Source organism: Mizuhopecten yessoensis, unplaced genomic scaffold (assembly GCF_002113885.1).
Source record: "Mizuhopecten yessoensis strain PY_sf001 unplaced genomic scaffold, ASM211388v2 scaffold8573, whole genome shotgun sequence".
Taxonomy (NCBI): Eukaryota; Metazoa; Mollusca; class Bivalvia; order Pectinida; family Pectinidae; genus Mizuhopecten; species Mizuhopecten yessoensis.
The window spans coordinates 322,931-346,702 of record NW_018407615.1 but is presented as its reverse complement, the minus strand read 5'-3'; the positions used below and the strand labels follow the sequence as shown (position 1 = coordinate 346,702).

At 34.5% G+C, this 23,772-nt stretch overlaps 1 protein-coding gene across 3 annotated transcripts in view; it reads right to left on the bottom strand.

Annotated features, from left to right (window-relative positions):
* LOC110456217 overlaps nucleotides 1-23,772 on the bottom strand; it is an 80,815-nt gene that overhangs the window by 41,955 nt on the left and 15,088 nt on the right. Inside the window, exons 1-2 of one of the 3 annotated variants that reach the window (XM_021506813.1) lie at nucleotides 18,898-19,282; nucleotides 9,872-10,055 (exon numbers count right to left, since the gene is read on the bottom strand). In XM_021506813.1, coding sequence (XP_021362488.1) covers nucleotides 9,872-10,045 — 174 coding nt within the window. In that variant the 5' untranslated portion in view covers nucleotides 10,046-10,055; nucleotides 18,898-19,282. Of the gene's footprint in view, nucleotides 1-1,082; nucleotides 1,636-9,871; nucleotides 10,056-18,897; nucleotides 19,283-23,772 lie in introns of those variants that run through there. The other 2 variants (XM_021506812.1, XM_021506814.1) reach the window with 2 other exon arrangements.

Below are 23,772 nucleotides of genomic sequence, written 5' to 3'. Positions count from 1 at the left end.
GATATATATTGGAGGGTATCTGTTAGTTGGGGTGATGAGGGATAGGGTACCAGTTTGATGTCATTAGGATATATATTGGAGGGTATCTGTTAGTTGGGGTGATGAGGGATAGGGTACCAGGTTGATGTCATTACGATATATATTGGAGGGTATCTGTTAGTTTGGATGATGAGGGATAGGGTACCAGGTTGATGTCATTACGATATATATTGGAGGGGATCTGTTAGTTGGGGGGATGAGGGTACCAGGTACCAGTTTGATGTCATTAGGATGTATATTGGAGGGTATCTGTTAGTTGGGGTGATGAGGGATAGGGAACCAGTTTGATGTCATTAGGATATATATTGGAGGGGATCTGTTAGTTGGGGGGATGAGGGTACCAGGTACCAGTTTGATGTCATTAGGATGTATATTGGAGGGTATCTGTTAGTTGGGGTGATGAGGGATAGGGTACCAGTACAATGTCATAAGGATATATATTGGAGGGTATCTGTTAGTTAGAGGGTAGTGTCCATTGGAGATGGACAAGGTAGGTGTCAGTCCAGTGGGATGTTTATTGGCGAAGGACAACTAAAGTGGTGGTACTTTGGAAGTCAGCATTGGATAGCAGGATATGTAAAGTTTGGTGTGCTAAAACATCACTTACATTTGTGGAGGATTGGTGAGAAATAAAAGGTGGTATGACTAATTCTGGTTGTCTACATATATATCTTAGATTTCGAGATGATGATCTTTAGTATCCTCATCATTTTGAGGACCCTGAGATCTAGAGATCATACAAAAACTGAAGAGAAGGAAAAAGGGATAAAAAAAATAGAACTGGATATTGAATGGAAGGGTATTATCTAATTTACCTAAGACAAGAATATCAGTGCCCACTTGTATAAAACATCTCAAAGTTAAGGAAAATCTCAAGCAATGTATTGTCTATGGGAAACCTTAGACATGAGGAAATCCCAAGAGTTGAGATGTTTTATACAAGTGGGCCCAGGAGTTTAAGTGCAAGAGGGAAGTTCAAAAGAGTTGTGGATGCCCAAGGATGGGTGTGTGGTGGAGGGGCACAATGTCATATGCATATTTACCTCAGATAGGGGACTTGCATCACTGAAGTCATCTCCTATGGTTAGGTTAGTCATTTTCATGGTTTACAAACAGTACAGACGTTCCACAGCTACCCTGTGTCCTTTCCACTAGATGCTCTGTTGTCAGATCTCGTGCTACATGGTGACAAAATTGTTCCAAAGCTGATGAAATTATTGTTCTACTGTCAGTCATCCAGACTCATCCTGCTGCCTATTGCTTGTAATGACTTTCAAATTGGAGTTCTGTCACACACATTTATATAAATTTCCATGAAATATAATAGTCACACCATGAATAATAGAAGAATCCCTCAACACGTTATGTGATAAAACAGGCCACTTTCACAACAGCTGATTCTGTTTGAAAATAATTCACTCCAATTCAAATGTTCAAAATTGAATATGGATATCAGTCCAAATTATATGAACAATAGCACCAAGGAATTCCATTCAGTTCATTTTTTCAAGAAAACTTTCATGAAGTTATGAGTTTTTTTAACTCCAAAACTGGCCTATAAATATGAGGAGATTTAATTCTTTCCAGTCCAGTATCTATTTATTTACGTAGAGTAATCCTGTTAAATGCCAGCTAATGAAAAACATGTGCAGTCACTTTACCCACTGTAGAGCTGGCAGTGGGGGTCAGCTACTCCAGCCAGAATCTACACGGATAAAAACTGACCCAGATATGTTAACCATTGACATTTAACAACAAATTCAACAGTGTATCTCCACTCCTTCACAGCAAATATTGCTCTTTTGTTTTGGTTGGTGGTTTTAAATCCAAAAGGTTACATTTAACCTGATGTGTCTTCTGGTTTTGACAACATAAACATCCACAGGGAGAAATTTGATAGGGAATTTATAACAGTAACACAGAGACTAGATAATACACACAACTGTTATAAACACAAACCCAATATTATCACAGTACAAGCATAGATATTTCCTTCATCTGGAAACAGTCAAAAATCACATACTTTCATCTCCAAGGTGAGAGTTTCTAGTTGTAATCAACAAACAGTGACATATACATAGTCCAGTATATATGTACACATATAGTAGTCCACTCCACTCATCCATGTCCCATGTGTGTACATGGAGAACAAAGTACAACAAATCCCATTTGAACTATGCTACATGAGCCCTGATTGGTCAATGGCCCTGTGGTATGACCAATCAGCTGGCTGGATTGGCTCAACAATTTCTGCAACACCTGTCGTCTGCCAGCTGTTGGGTTTTCAGGGCAAGATGAAAAGGGATCCCTTCACAGCTTGTAACAGAATGGAAGATCAAAGGCACTAGGGGCAGTTTGAGTGAATGGAGGAGTAATTACATAAAAGCTATAACAAATTTACACCTTAATTATACACAGCAGTACACATTTCATAACATAGGTGAAAAACATGTTAAAATTTCAACCACTCAAAAGGAGACAATAAAATAATTATTCAAATAAGTCTATTATCATGCTTATGTTATACTCAATTGTATAAGTCAGTAATAAGAACAGGTGAAAATACCCAAAGCTTCCCTTGAGTATGAATTTGATATCATCAATTATAAAATCATTATCATAATAATGTGAAAATTTTTATCAGAAAAGTTTATGGCTGACAAATAACATCTTTTAATTCAATAGGACAATACTTAATCCATTAAAACTAAAAAAGGATATTGGAAAATAAAAGTAAATTGTAATAATGATTTCACGATTAATATCAATGAGATTTTAATAACATCTTACCATGCACAGTTTGAAGAAAATGTTTAAACAGTGCATTTTATTTTTGTAACAGATAAAAGAAACTTTATGTAATGTGTAACAAATACTTGGGGGGGACTTCCTAAGATTGAAAATAATTCCAGAAAGGACACCTGCCCTGTTTGACCATATAATAAGATCACAAAACTCTAAATACAATGCAAATATCTCCCCCTTTATTCCATGTTATTAATTTCACCAAACATTAATAATTTTCACAAGAGTAAATTGCAAATAAATATTACAGAGTCTGGCCATCATACTGGTTACATAAAACAGACATTCTATACTCTATAGGTTTGTTTAACAAAGCATAGAACTATCTGTATCAGGCCGTTTATGCGGGGACAATTTACATAAATCAAGGCATTATGTGTAATTGCTTGTGTCAGTATATGGCTATGATGTAAATATGCAATATTTGCATAGATAGGGAAAGGTCACTGCACTGTATTGTCAACAGCTTGTGTAAACCGCTACACACTTTAAATCCAATCAAAATTTCTATCTTTTAAAGTCTGCAAACAAACATTACAAGTAATGTAAATAATCTGACTATTAAAAGGTTCAATGAACATTTTTTACAACTATAATATAAATTTTATTTAAAGATTAGCACATCATTCCTAAATTTTATTTAAAGATTAGCACATCATTCCTATAAACTGTGGATGATTTATTGGCTATATTTTTAACAGTATCATCTAGAAATATTATTTTAGGGTTTTCTCCGATAATGAATTGTGATAAATATAATCGACCATTATGTAATGAACAGACTTAATCAGCCAATTACCAATGATGAATTGTTGTTAATCAGGACAACAATCTTTGATCAANCCCCCCGATTTTACACATATCTCTCTCAGATATACTGTTTCTCCTAAAAAGCAGACTGGCCATCAACATAATAAAGAAATGAAATGATGCTGTCTCTTTCTAGTAAAAATTTGAGGATAAAAAGTAGCAGTGTCCCAACATATAATTGTGATCAGCAGGGTATGCTAACCCTTTTGATCCCAAGGGGCAGCACTCTAATCGTGACTACAAACTATAATTTTCGTCTGGCATACTGTTTGACATACTGTCGTGGATCTGAAATCGCTGATTATTGAACAGTTGAGTTGCTCCTCAGTATGATTAACGACAAAAGTTATCCGGCCCTCGCATGGGATAAACGCAGGCCCACAATGAAACACTCTTGTTTAGAGTCATGAAATATAGATTCATTTACGTTGAAATATTCATCGCATACAGGTAGTGGTCTCTTGAATAATAGTTTCTGTAGCCTTTCATAACAGGTCAATTTCATTGATTTCCGAGTCTGTGATGCTAAAACCCACTTTGCTCCCGTAGATTTTAAAATGTTAGATGACATACGATACCAACGGATGATTGGAATTTGGTTAATACGGTCCTAGCCTCAGGAGAGATTTACAGCTGTTTTTTCCTTCCGGTTCTTTTTTCTGCCATTAGTGCAGAAGAAATGGATTTTTGAATTATACCATTGAAGCAATTGTTGCAGTCTGTCAAGTATCAAATGATACAATTCTTTGCAGAGGAAAATATTTTTTGCATTCTCATAATATTGTATTAAAACACAAATTTAATCCTGGGAGGAAGTGTGTATGGGTCAGAATATGAAATAAACATTTCTTTCATGAACAGTTCATTTAACATGAAAGTTCTCCTTTTTTTCAAACTGCTATGTTTTAGCATTAAATTTGTGTTATTAAGCCTTCAGAGCAAAACCCCTTTTTAATGAAGAGTTGACCAATCAATGAAATGCAGCATTAATGATAAAATATTATTTCTATCTTATTATCATTATTTCTATATTTCTCTCTCTCTCTCTTTCACTCATCTTCATAAGGTAAAGGAGACAGTCCCTAACACCACATATAAGACCCTAAAAAGGCTAGACAGTGCCCTTTTGAATCAATAAGTATGGTAAAAGGATAGTATTCATGTGAGTTTAATCTCATCAGTGTTGTTAAACCTTTCGACTTGAATCGAAATCCCTACATAAATACATCACAATAGTCAGGGTTCAGGTTAGATCTGTTTAAAATCCAGAATGAAAACACATTCCACATAACCCTGAAAAATCATTTCACTTAAGGATGCTTTATTGTATAAATCTAATGTAAGATTATAACCTTGCCAGTCAACATGATTTTTGGTCAGCCAATAATAAAATGTGAAGTTATTATCATAAACCCTCTTCTGTCCCTGAAAAACGCACTTGTGATAGGCCTGCCCTTTTATTCCAAAAGAAAACACTCATTTTTGTGTTGAATGGAACAGGGCATGAATCATCCAAATCTTTTCAAGAGTTTTGACGTTATCAAAATCATCACGAAAATTTATCGGACGCCTGAACGCCACCGAGGCAATAATATCTAAACGCGATCCGTCTCCTGTACATACACATAGCCAGTTAGCTGAGATCTCTCTCGTTAGTTTTACCTGGACCAAATTTACTTGAATTATGATTTACGACAAGGTTTTATTGGTCTGTCCTTTACAATAGAAATAACAGAGTGTATCGTGTATTGTATTAAATCAACTGTGCTCTGTTGTGTTTTTATGCCCATTTGTTGATTATTGGGCTCACAAAACATTATGTATACACCTACGACTTTTCCTTAAAATCTATGTACAACAGCAATTACAAGTTCCATTTTTAGTTCTCTAATTGAAAAGGTCTATGAAAGAAATTAATTATTTTTTTTTTGCTTTTTCATCTTTTTATAATAGGAACTGTTTCAGCGTTCCATATTGATGTAGTTTATTAATTCATATTTCATATAACTACTAACAATTCAATAAAAAGCAAATAGCTCTTAAAATCATACTATAACATCCAAAATGATGTCCATAACTAAAACCCATTGGATAACACAACAGTAGAAACTTCTATCCAATAAAATGGTATCAAACCGATTCACTTTATATATAATCAGGAGTAGATAACTCTGCATGACAATTTATACCATGTTGTTATTGTACCCGATACCAGGTATACATGCCCTGAAGTACGGACGCTTCCCCAACATATCATACTCATCCATACCTCTACCAGCACATAGGTACAATACAGACACGTTAATCACTATACAGAGCTCAGAATGACAGACACACACATCTGCCGGCAGCAAATAATCCAATTTCGTAATTTGGTCATCCCATAATTCTCCCCCTTTCGCTTATCGGATGCAAATTGCAACAAAATGCAATACTAGGTCTCACCAGGCCTTTAAACAGTAGATCTACAGATGACTAATATCACCATATCGCATAATACCGCGAACACAACCCGACAGAGCCCGCTACCCTCAACACAGCACGCTATATAATGGGTCATGCTTGTTTTACTTAATGACTCTTGATTCAATTTAGTTATAATTCTGTGTTGGCTCTAGCATATTTGAGACAATTTAGATATTTTTCCATCCGATGGTTTATGTGATTTTATCTTCTCATCGGATTAGGACAAATATGGGAAACAGCTCCGGGACAATATTGTCCATCAAAACGTGCCAATCAGATGCGAGTAAACACAGATTAATGGGGAAGTAAACAGGGTGATAGCGGGTAATCTGGGTCTCCCGCGCCCTTTACCGGGTAGCTCTACAGTATGGACAAGATAGTGACAGTGATCAGCCGAATATGGGACCGTGTATAATAATCATTGCAATGTGAGATTGCCAGTCAACAACCAGCAGATAAAGGCATTAATGCAAATTTATATAATCAAACAATTTTGTTTGTCTTTTTTTTTGCTATAAAAAGCAAATAATGAATAAAATTCCTCACAACTAAAATACAAAATTGAATCATGATTTCTCTTGTATTAAATAGAATAATACCAGCCGATTTAATTTCTCAGCAATTCACAAAGTATATATATCTATTTGACACTACGCCAAAGCAGTCCTAGAAAATTATCAGTAATACTACTGCTGCTATAAAACAACTAAAAGGCCATCTAATAAATATAAATGAAATACATATAAGTACTTATCAAACAGATAAGTAACTCATAGTTGTATGAGAGAATTGAAGACCGAATACCAATCAGTTCTTCAAATCAGAAGAATATAAGACTCTTTCATGCCCAGGGGTGTAGGATAGGGAAATTCCACCCGTGGGGTTTTCAAATTTGGTAAAACCTGAGGCTTTTCCGAGGGTTTGGCCAAATTAAAAAAAAAAAAACAAGGGTGGATCTTCCCTGTCCTTAACCCTTAAGCATGACAGAGTATTTTTCTCTCATTCCAACTACCAGAATAAACTCAGAAACCAGGAAAATGCATTTGGACTGGCTGCCATTTTGAAAATATCAATTTTCCCCTTAGTTTTTTTGACGAAAACAAATCCATCGGCGAGATTAAGCATACCCGATATTTGTAAACATTGTTTTTGCAGAAAACCAATCTTACTTTTCTTAATGTGTACAGTGAATATATTGCAAAAGGTTTTAATTCAAAAACACTGCCTTTGCGGCATCAGTGTTTTCAAATTTGTTATGTCAGGTCATTGTTGAGCAATTGTGACGTCACGTTAAATGGGGTGTAAGATAGAAATTTCCTACACCCCCTTCCTACCCTGGACAGCTCTACCTTTTTCTCAGGGAAATGAGAGAAAAAGTATTACATACCTCATGAATAACTAAAGTAACCCTAGTATCAAAACTCCTTTTTTTAACTGGAACATATCAGTTGATATGAAATTGACTAATTGAAAAAAATAGGTTCCAAACATTTTAGTAACATTTCACGCGATAATTATGTGACGTTTTGTACGCCATTATTTTAGGAACCAAATTGTACTTAAATATGAGATATGAATAATATTATTCAGAGGACATGAAATTTATATAACAAACAATTGTACATATGTGATAAAAGTAATGTCACAGGTCTTTATCTGATTTTTCAGAAAGCATTCATTTACTGCATTTTTACAAACATGCATGGTGGTAGGGATATTTTTAAGAACAAAAACAAATTTCAGAAAAACAGGGATAGATGACAACAACATTTATTTTCATGTTCGGTTTGACACCCATATCCTAAACTTGACAATCATACTCTGAAATGTTGTAAAAAAAAAAGAGAATAAAAATGTCATTCTATGTTTTTTACCAGTATCTTAAATTACACAGGTTTCATGTGTCACAGTATCAGAACCAGCAGTTACCTGCTATGACTAACTTAACCATGAAAACTATTGTTAATGATTTAAGGATGATTAATCTGCGCACACTATTCACATTATCTTTGTTTAAAACAATTGTTCACGGCCATCAGTGTCAAATCAAACAAAGAAGTGTTTTCGAGCAGTCCCGAGGAGCAATCTGTGAAGACTGGAACATCGGCCCACAATTGTATATCTAGCACTATGTAAACCAACCCTTCTTACACGGCCAACCACAATGTACTGAAAATCTGCAGAGTTAATAATCATGTGTCAGTGAAGGAAAACACATTTACAAAGTTGGCTATTCCATATGTTAATTTTCTGGTTTAAGTGTTATTTAAGAGGAGGGGGCACCTGCTTTCCAGCCTCAGAAGCAGCCTTTTCTGTAGCATGATGGAAATACTGGCTCAACTTTTTGAAAGCTGTAACAGAACAAGGCCATTCCAATACACAAGATGACACAAATGCTACAATTGGAAACAACAAAGAATTCTGAACATCAACACATAAACAATAGTCAGTTTCTTTCATTTTGGCATCAAACATTTAAAATACAAAAAAGTACAAATAAAATGTACAGCAGAAAGATTCAAAACACAGAACTAGCAATCCAAATGTCTTCATCTAGCAAACAGCAACCCTTCAACCGTTACCAAGCATATGTAGAACTTTAACAAATTAAACAATTAAGGCATTAACATTTTGCTTACTTTCCAACAACCTTAGTTGTACAACAAATGTCGTCCTGCCAAGCTGGATGTTAGAATCTTGACCTGCACACTATCCTTTTACTTTCTTTCTTATATGTACCAAAATAGGGGGGGGTTAACCCGAAACTAATCGGTCTCATTGGGTTAATTTTATAAGCATTCTAACTAATAAAAAGGTAGTAAGTGTGTTCTTGGGACCCTTTGAGTAATGGTCCACCCTTTAAAACGTCATCATCTTTAGCTAAAGACACGTTGTCTATTCTAAATCTGTTTGTGCTTCTAACTTCAATGTTTTACTCAAAGAGTCCTCTATTAACACCAGAACTAGAATAAGAATTTGCCTCGCCTCCTATCAGCACACCTCTGCATGAATCTGCAGGAGGCTGCCACTACACCTGGACAAGTCCAGCCTTCCCTGCTCGCCACTACCTTTGAGTGTGTTTTGGTTATACCATACCACACTACCTCTACTCTCAGTTCCTGTGAGAGAGGGGGGGCCATCTCCCATTTATCTGTAGCCCAGCAGATAACAACAGAGGTGCCTTCTTCACTGTATTCATCAAAATACAATATTTCTCTCTAAACCTATATATTCTCCCATTTTTTTTTGGTTCTAGCTCTTTCCACTCTAAAAGTCATATGTAATTTACAGAAACCAAGATTATAGACACATCTCATTTCAAAGACAATGATGCCTATGTAATGATAGACAGTTTTGACACCTACCACTGAATAGGGAAAACAACATAGTCTGTCGTTGAAAGTTAAAACATTGGAAAAAGAAAAAAAAGAAAAAGGTTGAATATTTGTTCTTTTAAATTAACAAACAGAAATAAGAGTGTCCTTAATTTAACAGATAACACTCAAACAAGTTTTTAGATCACTTGTTTTGTTTATAGTACCTTAAATCACAAAACAATTTAATTCCCCCTAAGATGTTTTTGAAATCATCCTATTCTTAATTTTTCTGAGAGAAAGACTAGGATGTTTCAAATGTAAGCTGCTTATAACTGTATTTTTGAAACAATTAGGCCTCATGAAAATAAATAAGTAACAAAGAAACATGAACAAACTAGACAAAGGAAGAAGAAAAAACAGGGGAGACCACTCACATTTTGTATGCTAGCTCCGACATCATGAGCTTCTTTGGCACGTGCCTTCTTCAGGAGTAGACTTTGCTGGAAAGCAAAGGACTTTTCCTTGTCATCATCCATGGCATTGACGCCAGTGTTTATTTCAAGGGGCGATGTGCCCATTGGCTCCGTCTTAATGCTCACTGCCGTCATCTTGAAGCCCCTGTGAAACAAAAACAGAAATTTTATTTGAGCGCGAATAAAAATCTTGATTGCTTCTTTCCTAACTTATATTATAATGAAGTGAAATAGAATTTCATTCGCAAGTTATTGTACTTGAGTAAAGCTAAATTGTGTTCCAAATTTCCTGAATTTGGATTTCTAATTTTCCAGTGTCATAAATCATTTAAAAATTGTTAACAATTGGATCTTATCTCCATATATATATATATATGTACAATTGAAACTTCCATGGAAACAAGATGAAACTAGTAATAGACGTTATTGGACAAAAATATTGACATTTTCCTCAACTTCCTTTAGAAGTCCATACATATGTCAATGAAATGCAAGTTCTTCTTGAAATTATTACTTCAGGTAAGAAATTAATACACCTTCCTTTCTTCAAACAATGACACACAATTCAAACATATTAAATAATGATTGAGCAGTAGCATATTCAGTGATAATAAATCACCATCATATTTTACACAAAATGATGTTTCTCTATTTATACAGTAAATTATATTCTTTATAGCTATCATTAATAATCTATTGCATCAAATACATCTCAATGAAAAGGAAGAGAATTATATCCAATTAATCATTAATAACCTGGCAAATCCTGAACAGAAATGGGTAATGTTTTCTGTTGAATCATATATCAGCTTATTCCAGCTCAACAAGGAAATAGACACAGATCATGATCAGTCACCATAATTACCCAGACTCTGATTTTTAATGGTTTTCATTGTTTGTACAAGGTATGGATAATAAGGTTGAATATGAAAAAAAAAATGTCGTTGATATTCCGTATTCAGGTACAATGCATCAATTACATAGTATTACTGGAGAAAACAATCAGGAGTCACTGACCATGACATGCATCCCAACACCATATATAATTGATTAAATATAAGTTAATTGTACATTCTATTATTTGGTATTCAAACTTACACAAGCCCAATATTTCATTCTTTGCTACAAACTTTGACTCCCCAGTCTCAGGTTTCAATTTATTTTTCCCCTCTATATATGTAAAATTCAACACATGTAAAAGAGCATGTTTTGCCTCATTCTGAAATTACGTTTATGTCTATGATAATGCAACCCTTTTCCAAAACTTTACATGTATTTGTCTTTTGAAAAGTACAGGTCCTGCAATAAAAGATATATGGAAAGCAGCTGGATGAATTCACCTCATTTTTTCAGATCAAATGCCAAACGAAACCAATGCATACAAGTTGCAATGTAAACACAGATTCATGCTAAATCTAAGCACATATAGGATAGAAGTTTACAAGTCCAGCAGATATTTCCAAAGCAGCTAATCTGCTTATGAACATGGTCTTGGAACACAAACTGACTAGGACATGTAGTAACATTTCAATTCAGTGTGGTGGAGCCTTCCCACTTCGATATTCCCCAAGTAATAACCCTTATCCATACATTACCATTGATTTTTAGGTCACAGCAACACCAAATGAAAAATGGTTGTAATCAATAATTATAAATGCAGACCTAAACCTTTTGCAACATGAGGTATGAAAAGAGGTGTTTTACCTTGCAGAAATAGTGAAAATTAATCAATACCTTGCAAACACACCTACCACAATATCTGTTGTACAAACGAAAACAATATATTTGTATTGTCTTGAATAAACAATGTACCAAAATTTATTGACTGAAGTTTTTTTTTTTTTTAATATTTGGGAAATGATACCTATGAACAGTTCAGATATATCTTTAATTGGAAAAGAAGTTATATCATTCTATGATTGAAATATCTCTCATTTCATTGAAATATTTTTCAGGGTGTACTGTAAGACATGAATAACACACACCATATTCTCCTAAAATATGAGACAAAATGTTGTTACATTAAAACCACTCTTCACACAGAAATGTAAATAATTTTGAAGAGATGTTGTTTTGTATATATATAATAGTACAGTCTTTTCCTGGCAAAAACATAACACAAGACACCCTTATGTAGCTCTATACATACTGAAGTTATGTTGGAGGTTTACTTTATCAACAACAAAATGAGACTAATTATGGTAAACTTACTTTGCAGATGTTGCAAATTTTAAAAACATGTTTTTTTTCATTACACACAATTCAATGATTTAGCCAGCTGTTACATGAGTGGAACAGTCATCCCCTGCAGCAGATTATTCCCAATATTTATGTCTAAATTCATGCTGTGTTTATTTATTACAAACAACTCATTTTTTCAGAGATTCTTTATAATCTGCTGATGACAACATCTGCACCTAACTAAAATATTCTACAGCTCAGGACTGAATGCCTGTTTAAGTGTAACAGTTCCATTACAATACATAAACTTTGACACAGTTAAAAACAAAATTCAGCTTTTAAAATACCAGTCATAGCAGAATAAGGTAAAAACACACAAATTCACAAATTTCAGATTCTTTTATCACATTGAGATTTACAGCTCACCCATATAATATACAGACAGAAATATTACAAAATAATAACATAATGTACGGGACACTGCACTTGTGTGCAGTGGAGAATGGACATCATACATACTAAATTATAGGTAATCAATCTGTAGATGTCAGAACTGCTAATAAAGGATGGCTATCTTCATACTGTCTAGGACATACACTGCATAAACAGCCATGACTGACCAGTAAAGTATGGTCATCTTCATACTGCTCCGGGACATACACGGCATAAACAGCCATGACTGACCAGTAAAGTATGGTCATCTTCATACTGCTCGGGGACGTACACTGCATAAACAGCCATGACTGACCAGTAAAGTATGATCATCTTCATACTGCTCCAGGACATACACGGCAAAGACAGCCATGACTGACCAGTAAAGTATGGTCATCTTCATACTGCGCGGGGACATACACTGCATGGACAGCCATGACTGTCCAGTAAAGTATGGTCATCTTCATACTGCTCGAGGCCATACACTGCATGGATAGCCATGACCGTCCAGTAAAGTATGGTCATCTTCATACTGCTCGGGGACATACACTGCATGGACAGCCATGACTGTCCAGTAAAGTATGGTCATCTTTAAAAGTTAGATTGGTCAATTGGATAGGCAGTTATAACCATTAATGGTTCCTAAAGTATGGTCCTCTTTATACAGGTCTAAGTACATTCTGGACTGGTACACTATCATGACTGGTCAGTAAAGTGGTATCTGAATATAGGTCAAGTACATACTGGATAGGTGTGCTGTAGATGTAATGACTGGTCAGTAAGTATGGTCATCTTTACACTGGCCAAGTGCACTGGTTGTGTGCGGTTCAGTATATATTATCAAAGTTGTAGAAGGAAACAATTTTCAAAAAAAAAAAAATCAATTGTATTCTGCAATTGTGCTTTTACTTATTTTTAGTGAAGCCCAAATTGGAATCAGCTGAACTCAATACCTTTCCCATGTTTGATTACCTGTTTATGAATTATGATGAAAAACAATCTTAAGAAATATAGTCTTAGTTCTGGTGACAAAAAGCTGTGCACTCAAGTCAGAAGGTGGGCTGGATTTAACCTTAAAATCATCAAATAACAATGAATTTCTACACAAACAAATACAATGCAAACACGTCGCCTGAATACAGAGTTTTGAATGAGGCTTATAATTTCATGTGTAAAAGTTTACACATACTCTTAAATGTTATTTACATATTAGCTAAGATCCAGTAGCTAAACGAACTGAGTGACTTCTTTTCAACAATTACTTTCTATGCATATCAAATCAGTTTTAACAACATTGGGTACCAGCCAGGTAAAATCCACCTACCTGTATGAAATTAGTTTTATACCCTGGGGAGGATATGATTTCAACAGCTCATTGGGTTTATTTGCATTAAATGAGTCTCCAAATAAGGATGGATGTAATCAGGTGAACTTTGTATTCAATCCATTCTTCAGGATTTATTTTTGCAGCTCAGGATTCCAGCTCGTTTCAAATCGTGTAGAAATTTTTAGAAACAGTAATCTTGCATGGAATTATGAAATGGATATGCACGCACCTAAAAGGCTTCACTTTTACCACACAGACAAACCACTATGTTGTTTTTAACTATAGGAAATGCAATTTTATTCACATTCATACACCTTGCTTTCTTCCTGTTTACATCCGTTATTGTTACAATGTCCTCAGTGTTTTTTTCTTACAATGTATCAATGAAATGCATAATTCGAAAATCGATATGCGAAAAATTTCTATTTTAACTTTCCAATGTTCATTACATACAAATAACATGTCCATAACCTGTATCTGTTTATTTGATGACAGTGTTGTGCTTGTTCAGGTGAAAGACTACTGTCCAGGATAATTTCTATAAAGATACAATAACAGTACTTAACTAATTGATTTCTTCTACTAGCCAGATGTAGGAAGTTTAAAGACACACAATACCCTATCTTGGCCTTTTCTTCTTTAGAAATAAAGTGTGGTACAGTATCAAAGTTATGTCATCCCAATAAGAAGATCCTTAGTTATTTAAATTCTGGTAAAGAAACTTTTACACTTTTACATTCTGGTAAAATTAAGTGTCCAGACTTATGAGGACAAGCCAGGATTCCACCTCACTGACAAACCAAAGTGTCTAGATTACCGAGGTTCCAGAAATCACTGTCTGGACAAGCAAGGATTCCATCTCACTGACAAACCAAAGTGTCCAGATTACCAAGGGTCCAGAAATCACTGTCAGGACAAGCAAGGATTCCACCTCATTGACAAACCAAAGTGTCCAGATTACCAAGGTTCCAGAAATCACTGTCTGGACAAGCAAGGATTCCATCTCACTGACACACCAAAGTGTCCAGATTACCAAGGGTCCAGAAATCACTGTCTGGACAAGCAAGGATTCCACCTCACTGACAAAACAAAGTGTCCAGATGTCAGGACAAGCAAGGATTCCACCTCACTGACAAACCAAAGTGTCTGGATTACCGAGGCTCCAGAAATCACTGTCTGGACAAGCAAGGATTCCACCTCACAGACAAACCAAAGTGTCTGGATTACCGAGGTTCCAGAAATCACTGTCTGGACAAGCAAGGATTCCACCTCATTAACAAACCAATGTGTCCAGATTACCAAGGTTCCAGAAATCACTGTCTGGACAAGCAAGGATTCCACCTCACTGACAAACCAAAGTGTCTGAATTACCGAGGTTCAAGAAATCACTGTTTGGACAAGCAAGGATTCCATCTCAATGACAAACCAAAGTGTCCAAATTACCAAGGTTCCAGAAATCACTGTCTGGACAAGCAAGGATTCCACCTCACTGACAAACCAAAGTGTCCAGATTACCAAGGTTCCAGAAATCACTGTCTGGACAAGCAAAGATTCCACCTCACTGACAAACCAAAGTGTTCAGATTACCGAGGTTCCAGAAATCACTGTCTGGACAAGCAAGGATTCTACCTCACTGACAAGCCAAAGTGTCTGGATTACCTAGGTTCCAGAAATCACTGTCTGGACAAGCAAGGATTCCACCTCACTGACAAACCGAAGTGTCCAGATTACCAAGGTTCCAGAAATCACTGTCGGGACAAGCAAGGATTCTACCTCACTGACAAACCAAAGTGTTCAGATTACCGAGGTTCCAGAAATCACTGTCAGGACAAGCAAGGATTCCACGTCACTGACAAACCAAAGTGCAAAGTGTCCAGATTACCAAGGGTCCAGAAATCACTGACAGGACAAGTAAGGATTCCAGCTCACTGACAAACCAAAGTGTCCAGATTACCAAGGTTCCAGAAATCACTGTCTGGACAAGCAAGGATTCCACCTCATTGACAAACCAAAGTGTCTGGATAAGATAGGTTCCAGAAATCACTGTCTGGACAAGCCAGGATTCCACCTCACTGACAAACCAAAGTGTCCAGATTACCGAGGCTCCAGAAATCACTGTCTGGACAAGCAAGGATTCCACCTCACTGACAAAACAAAGTGTCCAGATTACCAAGGTTCCAGAAATCACTGTCAGGACAAGCAAGGATTCCACCTCACTCACAAACCAAAGTGTCTGGGTTACCAAGGTTCCAGAAATCACTGTCTGGACAAGCAAGGATTCCACCTCACAGACAAACCAAAGTGTCTGGATTACCGAGGTTCCAGAAATCACTGTCTGGACAAGTAAGGATTCCACCTTACTGACAAACCAACCTCACTGACAAACCAAAGTGTCTGGATAAGATAGGTTCCACTGGTAACAGCACCTAAATGCCCAGACTGACATGGTTGAATTTTACACAAAGCAAAATATCTAAATTCAAGAATCTACATATTACAGAAAGTTTAAACTATAGTTTGTTATTACCTATTTGTTATTTGAGCACCTGTCTACAGTTGCAACTGTCTATATTAAATTACAAACGGTCTTAAAGCATTTTCTGTAAAGACTGCTTTGCGCTCTTCTTTAAGTGTTCCAGACATATATCCTTTAATTAATTTTCAAAACGTTATGAAAATAAAATCTATTTTTTGAGCATTATAAAACATTTCAATCTTCTCTGCATCAGTATGAAGACAAAATAGTCATTAGTAATACACAAAAAGGCCTTCTTAAACTTTTTAAAACTGACTGGGAAAGGCAAACATACTTTTATTTCATTTCTCCTGACATTATCATCAAAAGGTACAACCAATTTGCCAATTATTGATGATTGGAATTTATAACAGAACAAAGCAGCTTTATTTAAGCTATCAAATGATTTTTTCAATAATATAAGAGATTGCAAACAAAGAGAAGCCTCCAATACTACAAGGTCAGCTCCCAGCCATCTGTCAGAACCATACAATACTACAAGGTCAGCTCCCAGCCATGAGAACCATACAATACTACAAGAGGTTCCTGATCAACAGTCGTATTCAATTATATAAGGATTTCCAAACAACGACCAGCCTCCAATAACACAAGGAGTTCCAAACAACCACGAGCCTCCAATAACACAAGGTGTTCCAAACAACAACCAGCATCCAATAATACAAGGAGTTCCAAACAACATTCAGCCTCCAATAACACAAGGAGTTCCAAAAGATTAAAATGTTTTTGTGTAAAGACAATTTTGAAAATGTTAGAGATTTGTTTTACTCTCCTACTGCTGTTAGATAGACTAACATGATAGATACATCACAAGTACATTTTGTTGTTCCTGAGCCTAGGTCTGGTTTGGTGTATCTTAAAGAAACTTCTTGCATTTGTATATATATTGAGGCCAAATATAGAATGAAAGATCAAATTTTAATCTGAAAAAAATAAATTTGCAGAATGAAAGCACATTCTATGTTATTTCATTCAATTATATTTGTGCGATATTTTCTGAATGAAAAATAAACAAAAATAAGATTTTTAGATTGGTTATATAATATACCAAACTCTCACGAGTGCTACATGCACTCATTATAGTTCTGCAGGAAATGAGGATTTTTTTAACAAATTTATATTCCACATATTATTATAAATATAAGCAAATTAGAAATTGTCAGTTTTGAGTACAAACTTTTACTTTATATTATATATTTCATATTATATGAAGTTTACAGAATTTCTTATGTTTAGGATGTTAACTTATGTGATCTGTATACTGTGCTCTCTCCTAGCACCACTTCTGTTACTACAGATATTTGAATTGGGTAATCAACATTTTTTAATTTTTGACAAAGCAGTATTCACCTGTCATTTGAAACAGCATTAATATTTCTGCTAGCTTGATCAGTTTGGCGTCACATTAGTAAGTTTGAGTTTAGCCGTTTTAAATGATGTCATACAAAAGACAATTTAACTGGCCATGCCGAATAAGAATGAAGGAACAGTTTGTGGTGTTTTTATATATATAGAATGAGGACATATATACATAGAAAATTGTATGCTTTTAAATCTGTATATAATATAAAGAGTATGAAATATAAAGGAGTTTCAAGACTATTCTTGTTTTATTGTGTATATATTATAGAAGATAAATATACATAAACCCATCATCCATCTGAATTATTGACAAATATGCAAAGATGAATTTCCTGCTTGCCCTCATCTACATGTAATGTACGTATATAAAGATAATCATAAATACATATAGGACAAAGACATAAAACGATAGAACATAAATATACTGAGGACAGACACATGTGAATGAAATAAAATGAATTTCCACCCTATTTATACATAATGAATTTCTTGACAGCACTAACCTACAAGTACAAATATATATATAGTAGATAATAAATAAATAAGTCCTTGCGAACGAAAATATAGAATAAAAACAAATTCAAACATTCTGAAAAATTTGTTTTTATTCTATATATATATATATATATAGGACAAATATACAATGATATGAATAGCCTTTCTTACCTGGCCATAGGAAGGACAAGTGTACAAAAATATATGAATTCCCCAGTTCAATTCTACCTGTATACATTGAAGATAAATATACATAAAATGACATGACTTTTCCCTTCCCCTATAACATGTATTGAGGACTAATAAACATCAACATATATTTCTACAATGCTTTCACATAAAATCTTACTTAAATTAATGTTTCCTCTCCATAATCTTTGTGGTACTAAAATTACTAAAAACATCTAAGCAGTGAGTGACATTTTACAGGAATATTTTTGTTTTAACACGAAAAGGTCAGCCCTAGCTAACTGTGATCTTCTTCATAAATAATTGAATAATTTCTTTATACGACGTAACAAACCCTAAATATAAATCAAACTTAACAGAAATCTCATCATATTCATCTTTACAATTGTCGTTGTTATAAGTTATGAATATACATGCACACACACTTCACAAAAAAAATACAGTAGATTGAGACAGAAAATTGCCTACCAATGATTCTCCCATTCCCGTTTTTACACATTAATCCACACCATGCTGGAGAACACTATGGCAGGCTTCATTCATTGACGGCCCAAAAAAACTGTTCGTGGTCTCGTTGAGGGGCGGTGACCCTTGACACAGAGGTCGGGGCACTGCTCCGCCCCCTGATAAGGGGTGACGACTTACAATAGCAGAAGGACTGGTGGAATGTCTCGCCCCGGCCCACACTGTTCATGTTAATACCACATAAGCTTGACTACCGTGGCAAATACGATAATTTACGGGCAACTCAAAACTTAAATGTTTGCGTAAAGTAAAGAGAAAAAGCATGAAGTTATAACCTATTGACGTGGTTGTAAATCGACAATTTTCTAGCTCAGTCGATCACACACAATCAGAATTGACATTATACAGTACTACTGCCATAAAGGATAAGTTTTCAGCCTGTAATAAACTAACACGCTGGTCCAATTTTTTAGTTAAATGTTTATTTGGTGTTGTAAAGAAAGCATTGTTTCAGTATTTATGTGTAAATACAGACAACCTGTATGTTTACTTTTGAATTGGCTAATCAAAAACGAACATTCCCATTAATGTTAAATCTTAAATATGATGTTTAAAGGTAAGTTGTATTATATAACATAATTTTTAAAGGTAAGTTATATAACAACATAAAATGAAGCAGCATGGCTCAATCAACTTTGAAAGGGACTTTGGGATCAGAAAATACTTTAAAAATTTGTTTGATTTTCTTGCTTTTTACCAAAAGTAAAGCATCATCCAAAAAACGAATTCTGAAGTTTACATCTGGAACAGATGCAAAACCAACTCTACATTCCTCTATGACCGGAAATGTATCTACAGCTGGAAACAAACAACAAACTGTAAATCATGTCATCTTGTGTTACTCAGCTCCTAGTGGAAAACCACGAAAGGCCAGGGTTAAAATCTAAGTCTGCTTTTCTGTGACTGCATCCAACAAGAATGGAGAGAAAAATAACAAAAGATGTACCTGAGTGTGAAACTCAATTCATACCTGGTAATTATTTTTTTTCTTTTAAATTGAAAATTAAAAACATGAAAGTTTCTTATTAAATACTTGCAGCAAAATTCTGACCTGTAATCTGAGGAAAGACCAGCATACTATAAAATGTATGTCGTTTCTGTTACAGCTTCATTGAAATAAAACCTATCCAAATGGGTTGGATTTCCTGTTCTTAAGTGCACTTCCCCAAGACCATCTCGGGTGTCCAACCAAGTCTATATAAGAGCTCCATATAATTTCAACCCGTGGCAATATTACCAGCAACACCGACCCCACTTCAACAGAAACTAGAAACATTCAACTCGCTAAATTCAGCTTTTGTGTAAATACTGGTACTAGAAAAAATCTTTTTCCCTTTTTCTATACATACCAAAGTATTTATGGAAGAAAACAATTATATGAAATGCCAATGTAAAAACATCATTAGAGTGTATGAAGTTGACTAAACATAAATTACAATATTTTTCCTCCAATGAACCTAGACAATAGAGGACTGCCGGTACAATTAATCACATCTTACAGAACTACTGTACACATGTACAAAATATATAAGGCTCACTACAAAACTACCCCCAGATAAAAAAAAAAAATAGGTAGGAAGAACTTAACAGGTAAACAAAGTTTGTCGAGATATATGACATTGTCTGCCAATCAAATCTACTGAGTTTTTATCGTGATTAATCTGAAATAAATTGTTCAAAAGATTGCACTCACATCCCAGGGTCATACAGAAGATATATATCAGAAGAGAATACAGAGGGATAATGCCTCCCTATCAGTTGACAAAGACTTCCACCCTTGATACAAAATGCTTGACACCATATACAATACACTATCACAGTGAGCAATGATTTTTTTATTTAAATGGCAAAATTGTTTGATTTAATGAAGCTGCACTTTAAGGCTGACCTCAATCTCCTTTTATAAATCTAACTAGCTAGACATATATGGGTATAAAAGTACCAAGTGCTCTTTTTCACGTTTTGAAAGTGCTTGAATTAGGTTAATAATGTTTTAAAGTTCTTGTCCATTTATACAAAACAAACTTCATATTTAAAGTTACAAAAAAAAATATATGGTAAGTATTGATGCAGAATATTACTGAAACAGAATGAAAATTCACTAAATATTAACAGTTGATGAGTCTTGCATTGATCCCTTTTCGCTTATCAAGAGGTTTAAAGAGCCTGCATGGCTCCAGCCCTAGTTTCATTCATTAAGATAACAAAAATACATGAAAAATTACAATTTCTTAAATAGCATTTACCTGGATTTAGTCCAAAGCGGTGTTTTAAATAATTTTCCATAACATTGTAAAATAGTTTACCTTCTACTGTTTGTTGTTCACAAGTATTATTTTATAACTTCACAATATGTCCAACTGTCTGCTGCAACGATGTCACTTACAGCTAATACAACAGGTCAATTTAAACTCTACGTACCCTGATGTCAAAAAAAATCTACGGATAAGATCGTCAAACATTGTACCACGATCATCGCCATTAAACAGCATTTGCATATCATTGGAATAACGGCTGGAGTGTTTGTACATCATTACCTCTGTAACATAACCGTGTTCATCATAACTGCACAGGCTTGACATGTTACAACAGCTAATAATAACCAATATTTGCTTTGTAATGCCTCAATTCAATTTGGACAATATTTCGTGTAACATACAGCTAATCGACAGCTTGTGTCATTGACAATTTTTTTCCAATTCATTTCAAAGAAGAACAAGAAATGCAGCAAAAGCTGCTGACAGAAATATTCAATTTAAGAAAAACCAAACTATGTTTGTCTGATTTATTTAATTGTTTTCAAAAATATTGTAGACTAAGACATTTTAATGAAAAAGGAAAGTTTAGTGTTATTCCTTCTGCTCCTTAACCAACCATGAGTTTTTTAAACAGCTCCCCAAATTTAAGCAATAAATAAACAATCTACATTTAGCTTGCCCTATATATAGTAATGGCAATTTATGATTTTTGAAATGTCAATATATCCATAACTTATGAGAACAGGGCTGAATGAGGCTTTCTTCAATTGCAAACCTAATTTCAATAAATGCCGTTAAAACTGTTCAACACTACAAGAGTACATATGATTTCTATATTTGCCTTTTAATGTAAAACAGTTGTGTTGTAAAGACTTGATTATGGAGGTAAATATGTTATCTTTCCAGAATAAATGTGGATAATTGCAGAAAAATGATGCCAATCTTGCCATCCTGAATTTTAGATCTTGAAAGTTAGTGATGTATCACACTCACAAAGCATCAAGTAAGAAGTCAGCCAAATATAATTTGAGTTATAACTGTCACTGTTTCAGCCAATCAGAGGCCATGGTGGCCATATTTAATCTCAATAAATAATAGGAAGCAGTTCAAAATTAAGCATCTTCTTTATGTATCACTCTCACGAAGTTCCATTTTATTCTGTCATATAATTGAGCAATAGTTTATGGGGAAAATGTCAAAACTGGAAAGTAAAAACAGAGTGTGCAACTACATCATGTACTGATCATATGTATAAAGTTTGGTTGAAATTGACTGCAGTTTAGGAGGAATTGTCTAGACAACATTATCAATGAAATTATGACTAATTATTTCTTTTATATTTTTTTGCTTTTCTTTTGGCGACTGTCATTGATTGTTCTTATATTTAATGCTGAAAGTCAAAATTACAGAATTTGTGTTCTTTAAATCTTTGTCATGCTGCAATCAATTTCAAAATCATGACTTTTCCTTTGAAAATTATCAAAAATATAGCTTGTGCACCTGAACATGCGTACATAGCGACTCAAACTTTTGGAGTAAGTGTCAGTAAAAAAACACACACCCTCTCACAGAAAATAAAAGTCTGACAAAATAAACAAAACACTTATACTCAATTCTAATTTGCTGCTGAAAGTAAGTATGATAATGTACTTGGTTTAGCAGTAGGTACGTATACATAATACTACATTCTGCCAATGATAACAATATGCCTCCACTGGACTTATCCGTCCCCAATATAGGTGTACATGTTTACATTGAAAGTGCTCTTCAAAGTAGCTGACAACACACTGCACTTGATGGTAAGTGAAAACATGTGTATTTTTATGCGTAAACATTAATTACTGACCTTCCAACCTTCTACTTTATACTTTTAACTGTTGCACGGCTGAAATGTCAATAATGGGGAAAATGGTCTTCTTTATTAGCATTAACATAACTATTTATATTTTTTTTTTTATTCAAGATCAAATTATATAAAGTTTATCAATAGTACATTAGACTTTTTTCAAAATAAGACAAGTGATATATATGCTACATAATGAATTGTAAGTCCGGGGTCTGATGGGTTTACTTCTGAATTTTTTAAATGCTTTTGGAAACAGTTAGGTCAGTATGTAGTTAGATCAATAAGATATGGATATAATAATAATGAACTTTCAATAACACAAAGACAGGGAATCATAACATGCTTACCAAAGGGAGATAAGCCGAGGCAATTTTTGAAAAACTGGAGACCAATTTCACTTCTTAATATAGTATACAAAATAGCATCAGGAACAATCGCAAATAGAGTAAAAACTGTTTTAAACAAATTAATTAATACTGATCAGTCAGGTTTTATTTCAGGAAGATATATAGGAGAAAACACTAGAATAATATATGACATAATGCAATATGCCGAAGAGAATGAAATACCTGGTATGCTACTTTTTATTGATTTTGAGAAAGCTTTTGATTCTGTTAGTTGGGATTTTATTGATAAAGTACTTGATTTTTTTAATTTTGGAAATGATATAAGAAGTTGGATCAAAATTTTTCACAAATGTCCAAAGTCATCTAT